We start from the raw sequence: 22841 nt of genomic DNA on the forward strand, positions 1-22841 counted from the left end.
TATTTTTATTTATTTTTTATTTTTCTTCTTCCTTTTCTCTTGTATGTCAGCGTTGCCATCAGCACCTTCAGGTTACCGATCGCTGCCGTCCTCCAGGTTGTCGGCACACAGCAGTGTATCCCTGTTGCACATAATGTACGCTGCCGACCATTGGTTGTAGGCATAAGCTGTGTTACTGCTGTTACAAGCTGACTTCAATAAACAGAATTGTTCCATAAAACCCAATCCCTGTAATCTAACATTACCTTGCCACACAACATGAGAGCACAGGACAACCCACAATAAGCACTAGATTAGTTGCTAACTATGGGTTCCAGAGTAGAGTGCTACTCACCGTAAAGCAATTTAATGTCTGATCTGGAGTAGTAAACTCTATATAAATCCAATTACAATTACAATGTTTTACATGCTAAATATGTTCTGGACTTGGCTTGTGCATGGGCTCTTAGAGCCAAGCCAAACCCTTGCTCTGCTTCGACACCCCAATTTGTTGGCTCGCTCATCTTCAACTGTGCCCTGCAAACCTACACTGTACCTAGTTATGTGTTGTGCCCTTTATCCATACACCGCACCTTGCATCCCTAAACAACTCCCAGCATAACTTCTTTCATGCTTCCCCTACCAAGAGCCCTCATTTTCTTAACCTGTAAGGAGGTTGAAGCTGCTCCAATCAGGAGGCCGAGAGACTGGGCCACCAATGCTGTGCTCGTGGCGAGGGCGGAGAAAAGCAGAAAGCGGGTGGCCTCTGGAGGTTGCGCTGTCATCCAGTACACAATACTGCAGTAAGTAATGGGACAGATGACCTGCGACAGAGAAGAAATCATATGTGGAGTATTGCAAAAGAGTAAAGAGACAAAAGACCTTCATGAAGAGAACGACATGTCACAACATAATAGAACATGTTACATTGCAGAATAACAAAGAGACAAAAGGGGATATTTACAATACAATGTTGGAGCACAGTGTTACTCCAAAGTTGGTAATGCTGCGCTCCAGTATTTTTTTAACACAGAGATGTACTGTATTTACAAAAATACAGCGAACCCCTGTGTGTCCGCTGGCACTAAAAGAGCTGCCTAGCGCCAGTGCAGGAATCCTTGCTTAATTTGTTGCAAGGGTGCATGTTCCACAGGGGCGATTGTTTATGTGCAGGAAGGGAAACCTTCCTGTAGATAAACAATATTTAGAGGTGATTTGTTGTTTCTATGTGTGCTGCAAAATGCAGCGCAGATAGAAAAAGCAAAATACGAGGAGAAATTAATAATTTCTCCTCGTATTGCCATCCTAAAACCAGGTTTTACCTGGACTTAGTTTTTGGCGCTGACTTATCCTTGTAAATATGGGGCAGCATAAAAAAGCAATGGGTGTTGTGGCGGAACTCCCACTGCAACACGTACTGCATGCCCCTTTCATGCTAAGTGACACGTGAAAAGGAGGCTTATTTACAAGGCGGCATTAAGCCACTTTTAGTGACGCTCTGGTGGCGACATCCCCTTGTAAATGTGCCTCATAGAGTCGGTTAAAAAACACACAAGCGATGAAAGAAAACCTGGAGTAAAACTACAGAAGGAGAGAACAGGTGAAAAACTGCCAACAAAGAACATATATAGGGTGGGAATCTGCACAAAGATCTGGTAAAAAAATCTAGAAAAACAGAAAAAAATTGGAAAAACTACTGAAAAACAGACGGCAAGTAAAAAATCCTGCATAAATATTTACCGGGGGAGGAGGGATGCAGAGAAGCAGCTCTTAAGAGAGAAAAATGTGAGGGAACAAAGATGAGGCAAAAACAACACAGAGGAGTGATGATTAGGTGGAAAACCAGGATGTGAATATTAGGTGGGGAAGTACAGTTATCCAGAGAGCAGATGAAAAAGGGAAACAGCCAAGATCAACTAAAAACATCTGATGAACTTAAATAATGGGGAAGCCAGCAGGAAACATAGCTCAGACGATAACCTGCAGAGAAACATAGGCCTAGTGAAAAGCAGCACAGGAACAAATCAAGACAAGCAAGTTCCAAGAAAAAACAGCAGGTGAAAAATACTGAGATTAGTCCGAAAACAAGAAAGGAAGAGAAGTGAAGTAAAGAACACAAATCTGGCGAAAAATAGCAGAGGAGTACATTAAATGAACACGTGCATAGGAAAAATTGGAGGTTAAACACTACAGAGGAAAAAAAGATAAAATGAAAAAATGCAAACAACCAGGTGCACCAGGGTAACAAAATACTACTTTAAAAAGCAACAGAGCACAAAAGCAACAGTGGAACTGAGATCAGGTGAAAATCTGCAAAGAAAGTGAAATACGTTGAAAGGCAACAAAGCAACAGAATTCTCGTGAAAAAAAAGAGACATGAACAGAATGAGGCCAGACGAGTTGAGAACAGGAGCCGCACCTGAAAAGGCACATCAGCCATGGTCTTTGCCAGGTAGTACGCCTTCAAACTGTACCAGTAGTTGAGGTGTTCTCTTAGGAAGACAGACATTTCCAGTGGGACTGCAGAGAGAGGTGAGAGAAAAAAAAAAACCAGAGAGCAATATATAAGGTGGGCGGTAATGGTGTAGAAGCTTACATATCCCTCCCGCTTAAGGGCTAACAGGAGGCACCTACAGACACCATTCACCAACAATCTACTTCTATGCGACATCTTTAGCAGCTGCGGGTGCACTGTGGATAACACTAGATGTAAACACACACCTTTTGTTTTATTGCAACACGTGGTTGCTTACAAGTCTAAGGGGCCGATTCACAGAACTAATCTGAGATAAAATCCTAAACTTACTACTTTTGGTATTCACAGAAGGCATTTAGTAGTAGTAAAGTTAGGATTTTGTCTTATGTTTGACTTAAGCTTGACTTAAGACCGACTTAGGACAGACTTAAGCCAGACCTAAGTCAGACTTAAGACAAAATCCTAACTTTACTACTACTAAATTCCTTCTGTGAATACCAAAAGTAGTAAGTTTAGGATTCTGTCTCAGATTACTTCTGTGAATCAGTCCCTAAGGGAAGATTAAATCTGTTCAGTTAAGAGGAGAGTGTATGGATGCTGATCAGTCTTTATATCTTCAGTCAAAAAAAACAGCAATTGTTCCGCAAATCAAACATTTGCTATATTGAGAAGAACATTGTGTTTAAAGAGATAAAAATGTTCTCCTCTTGTAAAAGTGAAAGTCAGCCCTCTTCCTTCCTTCATAACAACCATTGTATTTTGTGAACGGTCAGCAGTAGGGAGACAGGATAGGTGACCCATCCACTACCGCCAAGCTGCTTGCCATAAAATTAGTTATTTTGTCATGTAAGTGAAATCTAGCAAGCCAACAAATAGGCACGTGCTGTAGGAAATGGAGCGCAGGCCTGGGAGAAGCTATATACTGTATCGGGTCATTGAGTGGGAAAATGGCCAATCTACTAAGGTGGTCCCCACAGAGTCATCGTGGTCCAAACCAGCTGAGGACCGTGCAGGTAAGAGCGGTGGGGTGGTTGGGCTGGGTGGGGGGGATTTTGATGACGATGGAAAACGTATTATTTATTTTATTTCCCCTCCTCATCGTCTGTCAAAATCTCCCGGGTCCCACTGCTCTTACCTGCACGGGCCACAGCTGGTTTAACCACTAGACTCGCACCAAAATAGCTTGAATGTGGTATAAATGACAAAAATAAATACCAGCAACCTTAGCCTTAATAACTTCGACAGCCCGCGCCTGTCTTGCTTTTTCTCTTGTTGGTCAGTCTATTGGTGACAGGCAAAGCCCATGCATATATGAACTTGGATCGCTCCCACCAGGCATGCTTTCACCAGCGTCTTACATGTGAGGACGGTCGGCATCAGCGCAGCAAACATGAGGAAGAGCATGGAGAAGAAGAGGAAACCCGTGTTGTTGAAGACCTTTCCAGCGTCATTCCCGATGCGCAGGTAGAGCAGGCCAATAAGCACCCCGATACAGATGTGGGACATGAACCGCAGGTGGGTCAGTACCTGAAGGCATTGGGGAGAAGTAAAAGACAAAGATGAGCGCAGGAAGTTACACTTCATTCAAAAAGAGGCAGCCAGCGAGAAGAAGGAATAGTTACTGGCAATATCCAAGATTAGTATTGGGTACCCTTGACCTAGAAGTGCTGGGAAACAGATTTCTCAGATCCCAGACTTCGCAGCAAATAAAATACCCAGAACACTCAGCCCTTTACTTACTTTCATTAGTTTATTTTCTATGTATTTATTTATTTGACTTTTGATATGTCCAGATGAACTGCAATGGACTGTTAGAGAACAGATCGGGGATTATCATTCGAGGAACTCCTGGTTAGACCTTAGAAGTTTGTACGAAGCAGGCAGAGCAGGAGTAGGGACCCAGGCTCAAAGAAATGGAGATAGGGACCCAACAGAGACTTTAATACCTTGCTGGCTTATAAAAACACAATCCTTTCATTCAAAACACTGTTGCTAGGAAGTGATGGAATGTGGGGTCAGTTTTCAGTTTAATTCATTCAGCACTCCTTACTCTGTTCCTGCCACAAAGAGGTACAACTGCTGCTCTCCAGTGTGACATACAGGGTGGCCAAGGATCCTTATAAGAGGCATGCTAAAGGTGTGAACCAATCAATGGTGAAAACATCGCACAACACAAGAAATGCATCAAATGACCACACAGATGCACTAAATAACCAGATAGTTCTCCATCAACACACAACTTGCAACCCTGAAACAAACATATCTGCAAGGCAACACTTCTCACAGCACTGACATTAGCTGAAGCACTTCAACATCCTAATACCGCAAAGATATGTTTAGAAACACGTTCATGAGAATTTGATATTAAGGGGATTACATTTTAAAATCAAGGAGGTGTATCACTACATTCATTATATGAATACTATGGTGAACTTAAAATGTTGTTAGTGCAATAATGACACCCTGAAAATCACCATAGTTTTTAATATGTGTAATTCTCCCAGTTGTCACACTCTGCAGCTAAAGTGGTGCCCATGCATGTTCCCATGCAATTGCAGCTGAAGCAGGTAACTCAGTTTCTAATTTCTTTTATTGTAAACCACATTTTAAGTTTGTAAAGTAGGATCAATGCTAAAAAAAACAGACAACCTAGCTCAAAAATAAAGAAGCATACACCACTACAAGCCAACCATGTCACTGAGCTTAGAGCCTGGTCCATACTAAGCAGTTTCTTGACTTGCAAGACGCACAGTAGAATTCCCCTACACTTCGCAGATTACTTTGCGGTCAGGTAGACAAAAGTATGTGCTCAGCCCCCCCTCAGCCCAAGGCAAAAAAGTACAGGGAGCTCTTTGCATTATAAAACAATTAAATAGTTAAGCTGCAAATGTGCTTTTACCCTCTCTTACGAGCAAATGTCATTAAGACACTTGGACTAAATAGGTTTCCTCACATTTTGACATTTGCGTGTTTACAGTATAATGCAGCACCATCACTGCATTCAAATCGCGGTGTTCAAAATTAAGTGCTAGGGTTCAGCATAAAGCAAACATCAAGACAAAATCCAGAAAAAGGTCTGAAAGCACAATTGAAAGCTTTCAAGGGAAGAAAAGAAAGAAATGTGGCCCAAAAGAGCAAAGAAAGACCCTGGCATTGCAAAAGCTGGCCCTTTCAATGAAGAAGTACTGAGAGAAGCAGGTCTGAGAAGAAAGTGGGTGGGAAACAACTGTCATTTGTCAAAACTGCATATTTTGAGAAAACATTTCAAACTCTTCCCTCCTCTATCCCTCCTTGACTCACTTCAAAACTAATTTTACTACTATGATCCCCAAAATAACATTTCCTAGACTCTTTCCTCCCGTATCCCTCCTCTGACTCATCCCAAACCTCATTTTACGACTATGAACAACCCTTTCTAGTCTCTTCCCTCCTTTAACTCAACCCGAACCTCTCTAACTAATATGATCTCCCAAATAAAACTGTCTAGACTATTCCATCCTCTATCCCTCCTTTATCCTATTCAATCAAACTAACAGACTCACCTGTCCACCGCTCAAACGAATAATTTACATTTCCCTATACTAATCCACCACTAATCCTTTGAGTTCCAGAGTAGCATGCTACTCACTGAAAAGCACTTCAGCTCCTGTCAGGGGTAGCAAGCGCAATATAATTACAATTACAATTGCTAAATGCCTTGCAGCTATGACCAAACACACGAAGCAAGGATTCCACTGACTCCATATACGTCAAATCAATCCCTGCTTGGTGCATTTCAAAAAGACTTTTCTTTGTTTCCGTGGATGTACACAAGTACTTTCTCTAAAATCCGACAAAAGCGGCCTCTTCCACTCAAATCTAAACATCCATTGTAATGGATTATGATGAAAGGCCTAAACTAAAATATAAAGAGTATGAATGTTTGATTAATTTTGACTCGCGTACCCAAATTACTTAATGAAATTACTTCCTTTGTTCTTCTGCTAACATCCGCCACAAAGCAGCATAGAGTACTTATCTCACTCTGACACTAGAAATATATACAGCAGTTGAGACTTGCAAATCACTTGTATGCCTTCTGACTGCATAAACCTAAAGTATGTCAAATAAGGAATATGCTACTTACCAGTATGCATCTGTTCTTGGCACGTAGGGCTGCTGACATTCATATGTATGCATAGATCGCCGCCTAGTGTTGGGTCCGGATGATTGCACATTGTTGTCCTGGAAGAGTCTTCGAAGTATCACGAGATAGGTGGCTCCTCCCTTGGACTACAGTGCGCATGGGCATCCACTCCATGCTCAGATTGTTTTTCGCCATTGTGGCAGAGATGGAGTGATACAGTAAGTGATGACCATGCATGAGAGTAAGTACGTGAAGTGTGAATGCTACAGCTGCGACAGGCACCGGGGAGGAGGGCGGGCAATATGAATGTCAGCAGCCCTACATGCCAAGAACAGATGCATACTGGTAAGTAGCATATTCCATTCGAGGCATGTGGGCTGCTGAATTCATATCTATGCATAGAATACATAGCAGTACCCTCCCTAGCGGCGGTTGCCCGTGCCAGCTGCAGCAGTCTGAAAAAGTGTTTTGAGAACAGCCTGACCTACAGCAGCTTGCTGTTTTGAGTGTACATCCACGCAGTAGTGTTTGGTGAATGTGTGTATGGTGGTCCATGTGGCTGCTCTACATATGTCCTCTAGAGGAATGTTACCTAGGAAAGCCATGGATGCCCCCAATTTGCGTGTGGAATGCGCTTTGGGGGGGGACTGTTAGCGTGCGTTTAGCCTTTTGATAACAGATTTGGATGCATTTAACAATCCATCTGGCTATGCCTGAATTTGAAATTGGGTTGCCCTTGTGCTGTGGAGAGAAGGCAACAAACAGCTGTTTAGTCTTCCTGAAGTCTTTGGTCCTGTCAATGTAATACAAGAGAGCCCTCTTGACATCCAGTGTGTGCAGCGCCCTGTCTGCCACGGAGTCAGGATTTGGGAAGAAAACAGGCAGTTCAATAGTTTGGTTGATGTGGAACTGTGATACTACCTTGGGCATGAATTTGGGGTTGGTGCGCAGCACAACCCTATTAGCATGTATCTGTATGAAGGGCTCCTGAATAGTGAGCGCTTGCAGTTCGCTAACCCGTCTGAGCGACGTGATAGCCACCAAAAAAGCCACTTTCCATGTGAGAAACTGTATCTCACAAGAGTGAAGAGGCTCAAATGGCGGGCCCATGAGCCTTGTGAGGACTATGTTGAGGTTCCACACAGGCGAAGGCGGGTGTCTTGGAGGGATGACCCTTTTGAGGCCTTCCATAAAGGCTTTGATGGCTGGCACTCTGTAAAGGGACAGGCGCTGTCTATTTTGAAGGTAAGCCGCCATGGCCGCTAAATGTATCGTGATGGAACTGTACGCCAAATTACTTTTGTACAGGTGCAGCAAGTAAGCTATGATGTTTTGCGTGGAAGCATCAAGCGGAGCTATGTTATTATTGGAACAATAGATAACAAAACGCTTCCATTTGGCTGCATAGCAGGCTCTTGTGGTAGGACGCCTAGCCTCCTTTATGATGTCCATACAGGCAGGGGGCAGGTTTAAGTAGCCAAACTCTATGACTTCAGGAGCCATATTGCAAGGCTCAATTGTTGCGGATCTGGGTGCTGAATGTCGCCACGGCTCTGAGTGAGGAGACTGGGCGTGAGTCTGAGGCGTTCGTGGGGCACCACGGAAAGCTCTAGGAACGTGGTGTACCACGCCTGCCTCGCCCACGTTGGAGCAACCAGGATTAGTGTCATGGAGTGTTGCCTCAGTTTGCGTGCCACTAGCGGTATGAGTGGAGCTGGAGGAAAAGCGTACGCAAATTTGTTCGACCAGTCCATCCATATCGCATTGCCCTGAGACTGCGGGTGTGGGAACCTGGCGGCGAAGGCGTGGCATTTTGCGTTTTCGGGTGTGGCGAAGAGGTCTATTTGTGGATGACCCCACCGCTGGAAGTATGGTTGGAGCACTGATGGGTGTAACTCCCACTCGTGCATTTGCTGACTGTGTCTGCTGAGCAGATCTGCCATCTGGTTGTCCCTGCCCGGGAGGTGTTCCGCCATGAGAAAGATGTTCCTCTGAATGGCCCACTTCCACATGCACTGTGCTAGGTGTGACAGTTGTGGAGAGTGTGTCCCCCCCTGTTTCTGAATGTAATACATTGCAGTCATGTTGTCCGTCCGGATCAGCACGACTTTGTTGCAGAGATGCAACCTGAATGCCTTCATCGCTAGAAAGATTGCCATCAGTTCCAGTAGGTTGATGTGCAACCTTTGCTGCTGTGGAGTCCATAGGCCCTGCACTGTGTAATGGAGGACATGCGCTCCCCAACCATGGAGAGATGCGTCCGCTGTTAGCACCAGCTGTGGCACAGGCTCCTGGAACGGTCGTCCCTTGCAAAGGTTGTGTGGGTTCCACCAATGCAGAGAGCTGAAAGCACGACCGGTCACCAACACTAAGGGGCCGATTAGGATGACGGACGGACTTGCGTCCGTCCGCCATCCCAGAGGTGGAGGGACCGTCCGCATGGGCTGCGGCGGTCCCTCCGTGCAAATTAGGATGTGACCGCCACCCTGGCGGTCACATCCTGGATATTTAACATTGCGGCGGGTACTGCTTCAAGCAGCACCCGCCGCAATGTTAAAATTGCATGTTTAACATTTACATGCACAAAGCGGCAGGCACTGCGCGGTGCCTGCCGCTTTGTGCATGTAAATACTGGGGGGTACCATAGGTACCCCCATGTGCACCCCCCACCCGCCTACACCCTGGGGGCCCGCAACGGGCCCCCAAAATCAAAAGTACACATGCTTTTCCACGGCGGAAAAACCGCCGCGGAAAAGCATGTTTACAAATGCATCCTAAATTGGCTGGCGGTGTCTGATAGACACTGCCAGCCAAATGAGAGCTTTTCCGCCGCGGTTGTAATCCGACCGCGGCGGAAAAGCAGCGGACAGAAACCAAGACCCACCAGCCATCGTAATGCGGTGGTGGGTCTTTGGTGACTCCGCAGAGGATTTTCCGCCTCCTCCGGGCCGGAGGTGGCTTCCGCCGGCCCGGAGGAGGCGGAAAATCCTCCATCCTAATCGGCCCCTAGGTCTTTGAGATGTCCATGAGCCTGGTTCCACTGGCGTGCCAAGCATTCCTGAAGCGGACGCATGTGCAGCCTTGCGTGAGGGACTATAAAGATGCAAGAGGCCAACATGCCGATGAGCTGCATAAACACCTGTGCTGGGAGTGAATGTTGCGGCCTGAATCTTTGAATCAGAGTTTGCATACTGGCGACCCTTGCTGAGCTGGGGTGCGCTGTGGAAGTCAGTGTGTTGAACTCTGCGCCTAGGTACTGACGTACGTGGGCAGGCTGCAGATGAGATTTTGGGTAATTCAGGGAAAACCCTAGACTGTGTAGAAGGTGTATTGTACGGGACATGTGGTCGGCACACTGCTGGGCCGACTGCGCCTGGACGAGCCAGTCGTCTAGGTACGGATAGACGTGAACGTTTTGCCTCCGAAGATGCGCGGCCACTGTCGCCAAACACTTTGTGAACACTCTGGGGGCAGTAGTGACCCCGAAAGGCAAGACCTTGAACTGGTAATGCTATTCGTTGATGGTGAACCTGAGATACTTCCTGTGACGTTTGTGAATAGGAATGTGGAAGTATGCATCCTTTAGATCTAAGGTTGCCAGGAAATCTCCTTGCCTGAGCAACGGGAGAACTTGCTGTAATGTGAGCATGTGAAAATGTTCTGAGAGTATATATTGGTTTAGGGGCCTGAGGTCCAAGATGGGCCTGAGGGAGCCGTCTTTTTTTGGTATGAGAAAGTACAGAGAGTACACCCCTGTTCCCTGCTGTTCCACAGGCACGAGTTCTATGGCCCCTTTTTGTAGCATGGAGACGACCTCCTGCTGCAATAAGGGCATGTGCTCTGCGGACATAGGACGGTGTCTTGGGGGTATGTTGGGTGGAGTGGAAATGAGCTCCAAACAATAGCCGTGTTGTATAATTTGTCGCACCCACCTGTCTGTAGTTATGCTTTCCCAGACTGTCTGTAGTTATGCTTTCCCAGACTGCTGGAGCCTTCCCCCGACCGGGGTGGTATGGTCGGGGGGCAGTGACAAGACGTCACTGCTTGGTAGTGGCAGAGGATCTGGCATTATTGTTTCCACGACCTCTGCCCTTTGTGTTGTTTCCACGGTATCCACCTCTATTGTTCTTGGCATAGGTGGATTGTGAGCCCCCTTTGTTGTACTGAGCCTGTTGCGACGCCTGCCCCCTCGAGGCTCCCCTGTTACCGGAGCGACGAAAGGAACCGCCCCTGAACTGCTGAGACTGCAGAACCCCCATGGATTTGGCAGTGTCAGTGTCCTTCTTAATCTTCTCAAGTGTGGTGTCTACTTCTGGACCGAAAAGGAAGTCAGGGTTGACAGGCTGATTGAGCAGGTTTGTCTGGATTTCTGCCTTAAAACCAGAGATGCGCAGCCAGGCATGTCTCCGTAGCATAACGCTAGTGTTAATAGCCCTAGCTGCTGTGTCGGCCGCATCCAACGTGCACTTAATGGACACGTTGGAGATTAACTTTCCCCCTTGTATAAGCATTTCTGCTCCCTCCTTATATGTATCTGGAAGGTGTTGAAGGAGTTGTTCTAAGGTGTCATAATGTGCCCTGTCGTAACGTGCCAGCAGGGCTTGTGTATTGGAGATACTCCAAAGATTGGCCGCTTGAGCAGCCACACGCTTTCCAGAGGCTTCAAATATTTTTGATTCCTTGTCCGGAGGAGGAGCATCACCCGTTGTCTGGGAGTTCGCCCTTTTGCGAGCATTAGCCACCACCAAGGAGTCCAGTGGGAGTTGGCCCTTGATGTACGTGGGATCCACGGGCGCAGGCCGATACTTGCGCTCAATCCTTGGGTTGACCACTCTTGCCTTGGTGGGCTCCTTGAACATGTCACTGGCATGCTTGAGCACACCTTTTAGCATAGGCAGAGTCTTAACTGAACGTTCAGACGTGGAGAATGTATCAAAGAGGAAGTCCTCATCCACTGGGTCAGCGTGCATATCGACGTCGTGGTTATGCGTCGCCCGTTCAATGAGCGCGTTAAACGCGGCAGTGTCCTCAGCAGGGGAAGTCTTGACCGCATATGACTGAGTGTCAGGGGTGGTGTGAGGGTCATCAGGGTCAACAGTGTCAGCCCATGGCTGTGACTCATCCTGATCCTGGTCCACAGGGTAGTTGAACTGCTCCTCATTGTCACCCTCATCGACATCTTCAGTGGCTGCAGTGGGTGAAGAGGGTTTTCTTCTTGAGCGGAATTTTGTATGCCTCCATAGGTGTTTCATTTACAACAAGGGGTGGTGATGGACAGAGTCTCTGAATTAAGCAGAATACTCTCACCCAGTCAAGAGATCAGGGCTAGATCCAACACCGTTTTTTAGCTCATTGCACCATCCCAGTTTCAGAACCTGGCTGTATGCAAATTAGTCTGTCCCTGGCCCAGGGCATCATGGGAACAGGGCAGACCAGACTACAAAAGCCAATTCTTACACTGGGAAGGAAACAAGCTTCTGGGGACCGGTTTCTGGCATTTCAGCCGTCTTCGGCCCGGCTTGCTTGAATCCTGATGGTACAATGAGCAAGGGACTCACATCTGAGTATACCCTTCCACGCTTAGGGTGGACAAAATAATTTACAACAAGGGGTGGTGATGGACAGAGTCTCTGAATTAAGCAGAATACTCTCACCCAGTCAAGAGATCAGGGCTAGATCCAACACCGTTTTTTAGCTCATTGCACCATCCAAGTTTCAGAACCTGGCTGTATGCAAATTAGTCTGTCCCTGGCCCAGGGCATCATGGGAACAGGGCAGACCAGACTACAAAAGCCAATTCTTACACTGGGAAGGAAACAAGCTTCCGGGGACCGGTTTCTGGCATTTCAGCCGTCTTCGGCCCGGCTTGCTTGAATCCTGATGGTGCAATGAGCAAGGGACTGTGGAAAAGTAAATTTTGCCATGTTCTGTGTCCCTACGTGTCCTCCATCTTATGTTATGTGTGCATGATTAAATATGCATATGTATCCCCCATGTTTGATTAAAGACGCAATTACAGTTGTGTCCATCACTAGTATGCCAGTTTCCAGTTCTCGTGAAAGCTACGAGTATCAGGCCTATGTAAAGTTACGTTGCCACGTTTCTCAGTGTGCACGTTATTTTATTGTAAAGTCCCCGTTTCTAGGCCTCAAAAGGGCCCGGACACCAGATTCAGCTCCTGTCTCCTGAGCCTCGCTGAGGAGCGAATACAGCCCCCACCTGTATCCTCGACCCTTCACTTACTTCCTGCCTCACAGTGCCCGGCTCAGCCTGGCTCTGCCTACGAGTCTGCCAAGAGTATGTTATGATCCTAGTTATCAGTCCAGCCCTCCTTCTCTGCATTCCTAAGCTACTGAATCGCATCAATAGTTTCCGTCATTGTCTAGCCTTTACGTCTCCATGTAAGAGAAATACTGCATTTAATGGTCATTTAATATTCTTCATCACGCACTACATGTAGAATAATGCATGCTCCAGTCTTAGAGTCCGTTAGCCTCTCCCCTCCTGACTCTTAGTTTATATCAACATGTTCTCTAAACATCAGATACTAGATACTGTTTAGGTACATGTTGCCCTGACTCTCCAGACTTCAGTCTCTACTCCTAGCACAGAGTTCATAGCCCCCAGCTTCTCCTAGTAACACGTCATTGTCAGTTTGCGCGCACCATTAGGTTAGAGGTCCCGGCTCCTTAGGTAGCCCCCTCCATGTTTCCGCCCCATTTATGACATATTCTGTTACGTTTACATCACATGTCTATGTATACGCCCCTGTTACACCCATTTTCACCCTTATCTTTCGCGACTGCTATTGACCACACCCACTGCTCCGCCTACTGTAATTCATTGTAATGTAACTGTTTTAGTATATATATTTGTGCACTGTTATTAAATGTTGCGCCGATTCTGATCCTGCCCCCGGCAGCGCTGCCATCCTGTTCCCGTGCAGGTTGTCCTGTTCCTGTCCTTTATGCTGTATTAAACCTGCAAACTCCTACTACCTCGAATCTTGACTCTTATTTATTGAGCTATCTGTTATTGCTATGTCCAGTAAAACCTAGATCCGGTATTATTTATTTATATACCACATAATGGCGCCCGAATAGGGACTTGCCCTTTCCCCACGCGCCGGTGAAGCCACGCCGGCCCCCTGACCCTCTGCAGCCGTGACGGAACCATACCGTGCACGTGCAGATATTTCTGCTTCAAGTATCCCTCAGGCCCACGGAGGAGACTGAGGTGGCGGTCCAGCATCCAGACGAGGCGGTGGAGGAACGCGGCGAGTCCCGACCAGAGCCCAAGCCGAGAGTCCAAGGTCCGAGGTATCCGGAGGCCCACCCGTAACAGAAGTTCGAAGTTCGTCCGTCCGGCGTCGAAGCAGTCCAGTCCAGTCCGAGGCCTTCCGTTCTTGCTGCCCGGTGAGTACCATTGCTGGGGTAGTATCTAGACAGGGTCAATCTAATTGACTCTGGTCCGTGGGTTGGTGGTACACAGACCCAAAACGAAGTGTCCACTTCGGTGGATGCGGGTCCTGACGTGTCTCTTTATGAGACCGGTAAGTTTCGTACTGTTTCAGCAGTGCATCTAGTTTCTGTTCTAGTCAGTTCTGTTCTCGAGAAAATTCATGTATTCTGTTTTCAGTATTCCAGGTAGTATTCTGTTCGAACTGTTATTTCAAATGTTCTTCATGTATTTTTAATGTCGTGGTACGAAAGTGGTGTAATTATCGTGTTCATTGTGTATTGTATTGTGTCTAGATTACAGTTCAGTCATGCCCTTATTCTCGAAACTACGTCAGTTGAAAACTAGAAAAGGTCTGCTAGAAGCAGCAGTTCCTGTCCCGCCTAGGGACAGTCCAGGTCATTTTATGTATCAGAAGCATGGCATAAGTGCCATATTATATCTAGATTTATGGGTAGAGTATACCAGAGAGTTAGAGGAAAAGTATAGATGGCCCGTATCAGGTACGTGGGATGCCGAGTGCATCATGAGAGTAGAAGAAGCATTATGGAAAAAGAAAGCCAGACAGTCACAGAAAGATGCCATCGAGTTATGGCGCAAAGAATCTCATAAAAGAACCGAAAAAGAAATCAGAAAGTCAGAACTAAGTAGAGAATCCTTAGAACGAGCCCAAGAAAAGGAATTAATCGAGATAGGTGAACGAGTTAAAACAGAACAGTCAGACAGACAGAGGCATGCCCTTATTAAGGGTATGTATCCTCTTCTTGCCGAGGGCTTGCCAAAAGCGACCCCGGAGGCATCCAGTAATTTTCCGCCACCACTAGTTCCGACTAAGCTACGTCACAAACCGACCGCAGCTGATATTTTCATCTCGTCCTATTTGGACGACACAGTCCCAGAATATGCGAATCCTGTTCCACCAGTCCCTGTAAATAATGTAAATCCTGCTCCTCCAGTCACCGGAGTACCCGCTACGGTACACCCGGTCCAGCCTACATTACAATTTCCCGCCACGCTAGTACGAAGAGTATCAGTCGACGATTCCAGTTTAGGGGCCGCAGGAGGAGGTCCTCCTGGTACCCCGCCACCACACCAACGTAGAACGTTGGCCGAGTTACATGAATGTGCGTTACAGCGTACGCCCACATTTAAGTCCGTTGCAGAAATCCGACGAGCTCTTACTGAATGCCGCTATGATCCAGTTGCAGGTGATGATAGTACAGTAATATATTCCATCCGTGTAAGACGGGTGACCGGGTATTTAGACACCCTACCAGATATGAAAGGAGATCTAGACAGAATATATCGTTTCATCCGTACAGGGGATGATCCAGAAAGTATTGGCGAAGCCATGTCTCAAAGGAAAGCTGAGATCCAGCTCATGATATTAAAGTTTCTGATTAATTGTCTAATAAGAGAACAAGATTACCCGACTAAAGATCCGGCCGAAATGAAAATCCTGACAAGGTGGAGTGATAATATAGCCGAGGGTAAACACAAGACTATCAGTAGTATAGAGAGTATGTACAAGAAAATTCGTAAGGAAATACTAAAGTTACACGAACAACGTAAAGCAGCACAAGTAAGCGAGAAAGAAAATGACTCTACTGAAGAGGTAGAGGACGAGAATCCCACTAGAATAGCGTATGTAGGAAAATCTAGATTTCCAGATCGCCATTTGCGCCTAGAACACAAGTCAGTTTTACATCATCCAGCACCAGAACAAGGTTCTCTAGAACAAGTATTTCAAGCTACCGATCATATTCTGAAATCACGAATCGGTTATAGTGAGTTAAGTACTATGCATGAACAAGAACTAGTCCGATCAGCAGTCCGATGGATTACTGATTCTACCACTTTTCCAGACGAAATAGTGGCACAAATGTTCCTGAAATTGCCCCCAGCCGAGCAGTGACTGGTGGGTATGTATATGATCCAGCACCTCATTACATTGTATGAGGGTCAACATTCTGATCCAGGTCCGTTACACGATGTCCTGAACGAGTTACTCCAGTATAGATGGAAAGGTTTAGGTACCGATTTAATTAGTGTCATTCTAGAACAGCGCCACAAATATAGTATGTTTTTGAACCCGCATTTTGTTCATGTCTCACCTCCAGAAAGTAAACCGTTTTACATAGACAGACAGAATCCGTTACGATAAGTACACCCAGTTAGGACAACAGATGGTGAAATGCAACGAGTGTTTGTTTACACCCCGATTACAAAGATGGAACTCTTAGAGATGAAAAAGTTAATTCCCTGTCATGACAAAGATCCAGCAGGGTTCCACCGAGAATTAAAAGACATGCTCCGTATGGGAGAATACACGTATCCAGATATTATTAAAATGTTAAAGGTCCTGTTGCCCGCAGGGGTATACGAAAAACTCAAGGAAAAAGATTGGGAGGTGGGAGAGAAAAAGATCGATTGGGCAGTTCTAGAAGCCGAAGATAAGATACGAGTACCAGGTACCGGTCTAGGAGAGAAATGTAAAGAATTACCAGAACTGTTAATACAAGTTTTGCCAAGATTATTAGCCACTAAAAAGGAAGACTGGGATGCAATCTCAGCCTGTAAACAGAAACAAGACGAAGACACTAGTGATTTTTATTCTAGATTCGAGAAATGTTTTAGTATAAACAGTGGCCTCAAGACAAGTAGCGAGTCATACCCTCATCTTTTTGTTACTAAATTAGTCGAGAATTCAAGTCCACAAGTTAAGAATCGAGTTTTGAAAGTCGAAAGTACCTGGCAAGCTAATACCCCGTCCCAGATGTTACAGATGCTCCAATACCACCAGAATAGAATCAGAGAAGAACAAGAACACGAGAGAAAACGTATGAAAGACACGAAAATGAAAGTGCTGGTTGCACAATCTATTCCACAAGACAGTCAGAAGAGGGGTCCGAATCAGGCCAGTCATTCTGCAGTTCCCGTTAAAGGGACCTGCAATTATTGTAAACAGCCAGGTCATTTTATAAACGAGTGTGCAGTTCTGAAACACAATATAGCTACCGGTAAAACTAAAGAAAGACCACGTCCGCCTAGACAAGAACAAGTTTCACAGACTTCTCAGCCACAGAAGGCACAACAGACAGTTCCAGCACCGCAGCCTATTGCTGCAACACAGCATGTTACACAGCAGATGTACCAGTATGCACAGTCTGAGTATCCAGAATATCAACCGTATTCATGAAACAGCCTAGAGAGGGAGGTAGGCTTGCCTCTCATCGAGATACCTGTAGATCAAGAGGGTCCCTATGTTCATAGTCAAGTATTAGGGAAAGACAGAAAGTTTTTGATTGATACAGGGGCAAGTAGGACCACCATTAGTCACGCCGAAGTTCCAGGGGCTCCGCTCTCAGGCTCTAGAAATGTTTCCCTTGGATTTTCAGGAAAGCCTATTGTAAACGAGATATCTAAGCCAGTTACTCTAGAAGTAGGTCCATTGTCCCGTACTACTGATCTGTTACTTACGAAGTCATGTCCAGAAAATCTGTTAGGCATTAAGACACTGAAAGAATTAGGTGCAGTTATTTGCTGCTCCCCAGAGGGAATACGATTGTTCCTACGTGACTTCAAGGGTCACTATGTATTACGAGATTTTGATCCGAGATTGTCCAATGTTCCGCAGCATCTATGGGCACAAGGTCCAACTGATGTTGGCTTTATGCAAATCACACCCCATCGTGTGACTCTCAAGCCAGGTGTAGTGTTACCACGAATCAGACAGTACAGATTGCCACCTGAGGCTGTAGCAGCCTTATCCAAAATTATTGACGAGCTCATGGCTCAAGGAGTAGTTGTAGAAACTGACTCCAATGTATGTAATTCTCCGATCATTCCAGTCATGAAACGTACTGATCCAAATGCACCCCCAGTATATCGATTAGTGATTGACCTCCGAGAGCTTAACAAATGTATTATTCCCCAGTACCCAGTTGTCCCAGATATTTCATCCCTATTGACAGCCATTGATTCCGAAGCCTCATTTTTTTCAGTCATAGACCTCAAGAACGCGTTTTTCAGTGTCCCCATTCATCCAGACAGCCAGTTTCTTTTCGGATTTTGTTTAAATGGAAGGAGCTATATGTTCACACGAGCTCCTCAAGGTTTCACAGAAAGTCCAAGTATTTACAGTCAAGCACTTAAGAGACAACTAGACAATATTCACATGCCAACTGACACTGCCCTGCTCCAATATGTCGATGATCTACTGATCACAGCCCGTTCTGAACGTGCTTGCGAGCGAGCATCCCTTACAGTCTTGTATTTCCTTGCCGAGATGGGGCACAAGGTGTCCCCTTCTAAGCTTCAATTCTGTGTCCAGCAAGTGATCTACCTAGGCCACTTGCTGTCCAAGAGGGGTAGGCAGTTGACACCCGACCGTATCCAGTTAATAGCGAGTCTTCCTCAGCCCAAGACCCAGAAGGAGGTACGTGCTTTTATTGGCCTCACTTCTTACTGCAGACAATGGATTCCTCAGTATGCATTTCTAGCTAAACCACTGATACAGTTAACGACACAGGAGGCAGCCGTATCGACTGTCCTCCCTTGGACATCTGAACATACACTTAGTTTTAATGAATTAAAGAAGGCTCTATGCCAAGCTCCAGTTCTAGCAACACCGAACTACAGTAAGCCTTTTACACTTTTTGTCACTGAACGCGAAGGTACAGCATTATCTGTTCTTACACAAGATCAAGCAGGACAATACAAGCCCTGTGCTTATTTTTCGAGCACATTAGATCCTGTAGCCCAGGCTCTGCCTGCGTGCCTCAAGTCAGTTGCAGCCACAGCACTAGCTATCAGACAAAGTGATTCCATAGTATTAGGACATTCCTTGACAGTACAAGTCCCACACTCCGTGGAAGTTCTTTTAAACCGAACACAGACTCAGCACTTGACAATTGCACGTTTAACAGGTTATGAATTGACACTGTTCCAGCCACACATAGAAATCAGACGCTGCAACGTTCTAAATCCTGCAACACTGTTACCGTCAGTTAATTCAAATCCTGCCACACATGACTGTGTGGAAGTAGTTAACATTATGACTAAGCCAAGACAAGATCTGACAGATATTCCATTACCAGATCCAGACCTGACACTTTATGTGGATGGTTCATGTATGAGAACAAGTACAGGAGAACTAGTAGCCGCGTATGCAGTGACTACTGACACTGAAGTTATAGAAACACACCGTATTGACACCCTGTCTGCTCAAGCAGCAGAGCTAGTTGCTCTGACACAAGCCTGCATACACGCCAAGAACCTGAAAGTTAATGTTTACACAGATTCACGTTACGCATTTGGAGTCGTACACGACTTCGGAGTGCTCTGGCAGGAGAGAGGTTTCATGACTTCTCATGGAACCAAGATTCAGCATGGTCTCCTTATTCAAGCTCTGTTAGATGCCATACACTTACCGACATCTATTGCTATCATGAAATGCAAAGCACATACGAAAGTTACTGACACTATTTCCCAAGGTAATGATCTAGCAGATCGCACAGCCAAGCTTACAGCACAGACACCAGACCTTCCAGTTAATAAGACACCGACATCCACTCTAGAACAGACTACATGTATGACAGTTAAGGACCCTACTCAAGATGTCATAGATATCCAGTTACATGCTACTCCCGATGAAATCAAGAAATGGTCCGAACAAGGAGGGGTCCAGACAGATCAGGGATGGGTAACGAAGGGTAAAGCCACATGGTTTCTCCCCGATTCCATGGTTCAAGTCATTATCAATACCGCACATAGTCCAGCACATTTAGGAGAAAAAGCTATGTTAGATAGTATCCAGAACATTTGGTTCAACAAGCATTTACGAGCTGCAGCCAAGCAGAAAGTCCGTACCTGTATGATATGTTGTCAGTTTAATCCAGGTAAAAGTGTTCCGGTGGAACAAGGTGGATTCCAGCCCCCTGACCACCCTTTTGAAGTCCTCCAGATGGATTATATTCAGATGGAGCGATGTTGAGGTTTCAAGTATGTCCTTGTAGTGGTATGCGCTTTGTCCAGGTGGACAGAGGCATATCCAGTCCCAGATTACACAGCCGCGACCACTGCCAAGCAGTTGGTTCGTGAATTCTTCCCCCGCTACGGACTCCCTAGAGTCGTATATTCTGATAACGGCCAGCCATTCTCATCTGAGCTCATGAAACATATTTCCCTGTTGTTAGGATACCAGTGGAAGTTCCATTGTGTCCGCCATCCAGAAGCAGCCGGTCTCGTAGAGAGACATAATCAGACCCTGAAAATCCGAATTGCAAAAGTATGTAAAGAGAAAGGTGTGGACTGGCTAGTAGCTCTGCCAGTTGCCTTATTTTATATGCGCATGGTCGCACATTCCAGATCAGGTCTGTCCCCTTATGAGGTCGTATTCGGCCGCCCCCCTAATATGTGGGGTACACCTAGACCCCGAAGTATTACCGATGTTTCAAGTAATATGCTGACAGATTACCTAACTTCCTTGATGTCTGCCCTCAACTCTTGTCGTTCACAGGTTGCTGCCGCATTTCCAGACAATACCGAGGTGGCACCGCATGAAATCGTTCCCGGATCCATGGTTCTGGTCAGGAATTTTGATCGTTCAAGTCCGCTGGAGCCTCGCTGGAAAGAACCCCGACAGGTCCTCCTGGCCACCCGTACTGCCGTCAAGCTGGAAGGCAGGAAGGGCTGGGTCCATTTGTCACATGTGAAAAGATTTTTTGGATTGAAACCTGTTTCAAAGAACGTTTCCGAGGATTCTAAAGACTGCCAAAGTACTATTCTTAAGGACTGTCCCGCAAAAGACATTGCTACGAACCCTTCCCTGTTAGAGAAAACTCCGCAACAGGAGTATAAGCTTAAACTAAGGTCTAGTAAAATAAGTCAGCCAGTTTGATTGTCTAAGTCCTCCCCTAGGTGAAACGGTTAGACCGGTTTCTGACATGTATATAATAGACCCCCACAGAGAGAGAGTTAGTGAGAACTCTAGAAGTTGCACTATTATTTTATGTTTTCTGCTATATTTTAGCATTATGATTTCCTGCACCAGTTATGCATTTTATTTGTATTTTCCAGTTTCTCATGTAAATAAGTCTGCTAATGTTACAGTAGAGCACACGTTTAGTGATCTGCCTCCCCATGAACTCTCATATCGTCTTGCTATGCGTAATAACTCCTTCATCCGCATGTTACATTATTCACACCAGACCAGCAATGCCACAAATTGTTGGGTGTGTGGTCGACTCCCCCCTTTCCAGACACCGAAGGGAGTTCTGCCACTCTTTCCTTATCCATTTTCACATAATGGTTCGTGTGGAGCATGGTCCACGTTAACGTCATCCTCAACAGATATGTCTTTTCTGAACAGTACATGTTTTCCAGACAAGCAAGGTCTTCCCCACAGAACAGGGTTAGATCTAGAAAATGAAGTTTATAATCTAGGTAATTATTCTTCGAATTTCATGGTCCTGAATGTTCAGTCTGATTCTACTCCAGACTTACCTGCTATTTCAGTACTACCAGTCAAAGGTGAATTATGTGTCCGAAATAATGGTTCCGTACATGTAGGCCATAGTGATTGTACTACTATTGTCAAGTATAGTGACAGTGGGAAATCTATTTTCAAAGCTTCACGTCATTCTTATTTTGTTTGTGGTCAGACCGCATATGTTCGTCTGCCCCTCGATTGGGAGGGTACATGTTACATTGCCTTCCTACTGCCACCAGTTTTCCTAGCCCCACCTGACTATCATAGGAATTCCCACCTAGTACATACTAGACACAAGAGAAATTTCCCGATTGTCGATTATACTGAAACTGCTCTAGAACAATACATAGATATCAATAAAGGTGTCTTCCCCTACTTAGGTACTGTTGTAAATAGTAAACTGATACGTAGATTAACCAGAACACTTGAAGCAGTAGTGATTGAGACTACTTCTGCTCTAGGTAACTTAACCGAAGAACAATCCTTTATGAGAATTGTCGTGCTCCAGAATCGTCTCGTCCTTGACGTCATACTGGCCGATAGGGGCGGGGCATGTAGAGTCATCGGATCTAGTTGCTGCATTTTCATTCCTAATAACGCGCCGTCTGTTTATTCAGCTATAACCAGACTCCATAAAATTGCCCATATGTTACACCAAGATCCAGGCACCTGGACATGGTCCGGTTGGTTCTGGAATATAATTTCCGCCTGGGGATGGAAAGTATTGTCATTTCTGGGTATTGCAGTAGCGATCATATTCAGTTGCTGCCTCTGTTTACAATGTGGCCCTGCGATTTGCGGCATTTGTGCTACATCTTGTATTCCTAGTCCCAAGTCCCGTCCTAAATCCAGTTCCAAGAAAACTCGAGACGAGCAAATGATACTGTATGAAATGATAGATGGTATCATGAATATTGATGTTTCCTGATGGAAACGTAGTGACAAGGAGGGAATGTGGAAAAGTAAATTTTGCCATGTTCTGTGTCCCTACGTGTCCTCCATCTTATGTTATGTGTGCATGATTAAATATGCATATGTATCCCCCATGTTTGATTAAAGACGCAATTACAGTTGTGTCCATCACTAGTATGCCAGTTTCCAGTTCTCGTGAAAGCTACGAGTATCAGGCCTATGTAAAGTTACGTTGCCACGTTTCTCAGTGTGCACGTTATTTTATTGTAAAGTCCCCGTTTCTAGGCCTCAAAAGGGCCCGGACACCAGATTCAGCTCCTGTCTCCTGAGCCTCGCTGAGGAGCGAATACAGCCCCCACCTGTATCCTCGACCCTTCACTTACTTCCTGCCTCACAGT

General features: G+C 45.7%; 1 protein-coding gene across 3 annotated transcripts in view; it reads right to left on the bottom strand.

Moving 5' to 3' along the window:
* Nucleotides 1–22841, bottom strand: part of ABCG4 (ATP binding cassette subfamily G member 4) — a 252361-nt gene that overhangs the window by 49193 nt on the left and 180327 nt on the right. For all 3 annotated transcript variants that reach the window (XM_078682187.1, XM_078682188.1, XM_078682189.1), the window contains 3 exons: nucleotides 3814–3982; nucleotides 2399–2499; nucleotides 645–803 (listed from right to left, as the gene is read on the bottom strand). In XM_078682187.1, the coding sequence (XP_078538313.1) occupies nucleotides 645–803; nucleotides 2399–2499; nucleotides 3814–3982 (429 nt within the window). The remainder of the gene's footprint in view (nucleotides 1–644; nucleotides 804–2398; nucleotides 2500–3813; nucleotides 3983–22841) is intronic.

The sequence above is a fragment of the Lissotriton helveticus genome, chromosome 3_1, assembly GCF_964261635.1.
Source record: "Lissotriton helveticus chromosome 3_1, aLisHel1.1, whole genome shotgun sequence".
Taxonomy (NCBI): Eukaryota; Metazoa; Chordata; class Amphibia; order Caudata; family Salamandridae; genus Lissotriton; species Lissotriton helveticus.